This window comes from Penaeus chinensis, chromosome 38, assembly GCF_019202785.1.
Source record: "Penaeus chinensis breed Huanghai No. 1 chromosome 38, ASM1920278v2, whole genome shotgun sequence".
NCBI lineage: Eukaryota > Metazoa > Arthropoda > Malacostraca > Decapoda > Penaeidae > Penaeus > Penaeus chinensis.
Genome location: NC_061856.1, coordinates 26,266,191 through 26,268,690, shown reverse-complemented (window position 1 = coordinate 26,268,690; position 2,500 = coordinate 26,266,191). Strand labels below are relative to the sequence as shown.

General features: G+C 49.6%; 1 protein-coding gene across 5 annotated transcripts in view; it reads right to left on the bottom strand.

Moving 5' to 3' along the window:
* Positions 1-2,500, bottom strand: part of LOC125045817 — a 60,444-nt gene that overhangs the window by 17,345 nt on the left and 40,599 nt on the right. For all 5 annotated transcript variants that reach the window (XM_047643313.1, XM_047643310.1, XM_047643314.1 and 2 more), the window contains 2 exons: positions 1,724-1,865; positions 975-1,224 (listed from right to left, as the gene is read on the bottom strand). In XM_047643313.1, the coding sequence (XP_047499269.1) occupies positions 975-1,224; positions 1,724-1,865 (392 nt within the window). The remainder of the gene's footprint in view (positions 1-974; positions 1,225-1,723; positions 1,866-2,500) is intronic.

Sequence of the window (2,500 nt, the reverse complement as noted above, 5' to 3'; positions counted from 1 at the left end):
CTCTCTTTCGTCTCAAATCATCATAATACCCCAGCGGAATCTTTCCTAGCATGACTCAACACAAATCCTCCACTGGCCGTTAATCAACCCACTGGCTAATAATAATAGGAAGCTCCTCCCGACTTTCTTATCTCGTCCCTTGATCAATACATCTCCCTGTTGTTCCTGAAGCTACCCCATGACCTGAAGTTCTTCTTCCTTTGCGGGAGTTTTATTGATCCTCCGCGGCTCGAGAAACTTTCGAAGGATTCCTCGGTCACCTTTGGCGAGGGGAGTCTCATGCTGCCTTCCCTACTGAAGGAGGACAAGTACGGGAGCGATTCGTAAGAGCTGTAATAATCTGACGAAGTTTCGGCAAAGTAGGAGGAGTTCGCGCTTTGTGACCTATCCAGCTTTGTCGCCCTCGTGTCGAAGCTCTTCCTCGCCGACCGGTCCTCCGTTCGGACCTCGTCTTCGAAGAGTGGGTTTAGACTAAAGCTCTTGGTGGCCTGGCGCGCTCGGAAGGAGGAGCGCGTGAATCCCTGCCTGATGAGGTCTTTCTCCAGCTCTCCGATTCCCGGCGCCTCCGTCTCGATCGGCGTGGCGAGGCTGGCGATCGAGGACGTCTCGGACGTCGGCGAGCGCAACGAGCCAGAAGACGGCGTGGAGGAGAGCCGTGGCTGGAAGTCGTCAGTCGGCGAGAAGGCCCTCTGACGGGGAAGGCCGTCAAGCGAAGCTGGGCGCGACCGGTAACGCGACTTCCTTCGTTCGGGCTCGAGACTTCTTCTGTTAAACAAAGCGATCAGGTTTCTAACCACTACAGGGCTACCTTCACCGTCACTACTAGGGTCGTCGCATGCATGAGGGGTGTGGGGGGTGTTAGTGGGGGTTGGCGAAGCGGTCGAGGAGGGAGGACCCTCCTCCTCACGCCCGCCCTCAGGCATGCAGGGTGGCGGGGAAGAGGAAGACCCGAGTGCTCGCTCTCCCTCGCATACCTGGGAGCTCACGAGGTCCGACGTCGACCGTGAGGTGGAGACGTGGTGTCCGTTGGCCAGCTGGGGTTGGAAGGCCCGCGGCTGGGGTTGCTGCGAGACGTGCTGCGCTTGGGGACCCCTCTGCCAGCCGGAGCCGCCCGCCGGCGCCGCCACGTAGTAGTCGCGGCTGTACCGCTTGAGGTCGGCCTGCGGGGGCACGCCGGCGCGGAGGCTCGGGTCCAGGTCCTTCGGCGAGTCCTCGGGGAAGTCGCTGCAAGAGGAAAGGAATCAGGGGAAAGGAAGATTTAGGAAACGTATTACTGCATGTAAATGAGAGGGGTAGAAGAGAGTGAAAGAGAAGAGAACAGCAGATAAATATAACAGGAAGGAGAAGATGACGAGAAAGAAGTACAGAAGAATAGAAGGGAAGGTAAAAACAAAAAGAAGCAAGGACTAAATAAAATAACAGCATATAAACGCAAAAGAGAGAAATGCGATTCAAATAATGAGCTAAGGAACCGCAAAATAATTTTACAAGAAAGAAAAATAAAAAAAACATATCAAAAAGAGAACCCAAGAAAAACAAGATCAAAAAGGGAAAAAACCTGAGAACCAAAATACAAAAAACCGAAGAACCAAGAAACCGAAAAAGTGAAAACACGAAGAATCGAAATAAAAACAAAAAAACAAAGAACAAAGAACCGAAAAAACAACAGAAAAACAAAACAAAAACAAAGAAATAACGTAGAACCAGATACTCAGACACTCACACTCTAAGAGCCCTCGGGATGTGTGTGGTGGAGGAGGACCTTGAGTGCGAGAGGCGCTGCACTAGTCTCTCGGGAGCGTAAGGGTTGTTGGCCAGGGGGATCGCCGCCTCCCACTTCCGGTGCTCGCGCTCGGCTATCGTTCCTGGCGGGGTCACGAGAGAGGTCAGAGGTCGTGGCGGTAAGAATATGTTTAAGATATGTTTAAGAATTGGTTGAAATATGAGTGTTTTGAAGTGCACATGCAGTCATCAAGATCATTTCTAAACTGTAGTCTTAATTAGATCATATTTTAAGAATCTGTAACTTAAAATAATATTAATAAATGAATGAATTACATAAAACAATTAGTGGATTTGTGAAGGTGTATTTACACATCACATCTGAACTCAAATCATTGCCATCTACTAAGGTCTGTCAGATTAAGCAGGAAGCAAATACGGTGCAAAAGACAGACATAATAAAATAAAAGCCACATACACACACACACACACACACACACACACACACACACACACACACACACACACACACACACACACACACACACACACACACACACAGACACACACACACACACACACACACACACACACATACACACACACACACACACACACACACATACACACACACACACACACACACACACACACACAGACACACACACACACACACACACACACACACACACACACATACACACACACACACACACATAGGCCATGACATAAATGGTTCTACAATCTGCAATTTATTACAGGTAATCTAAACTAAAAG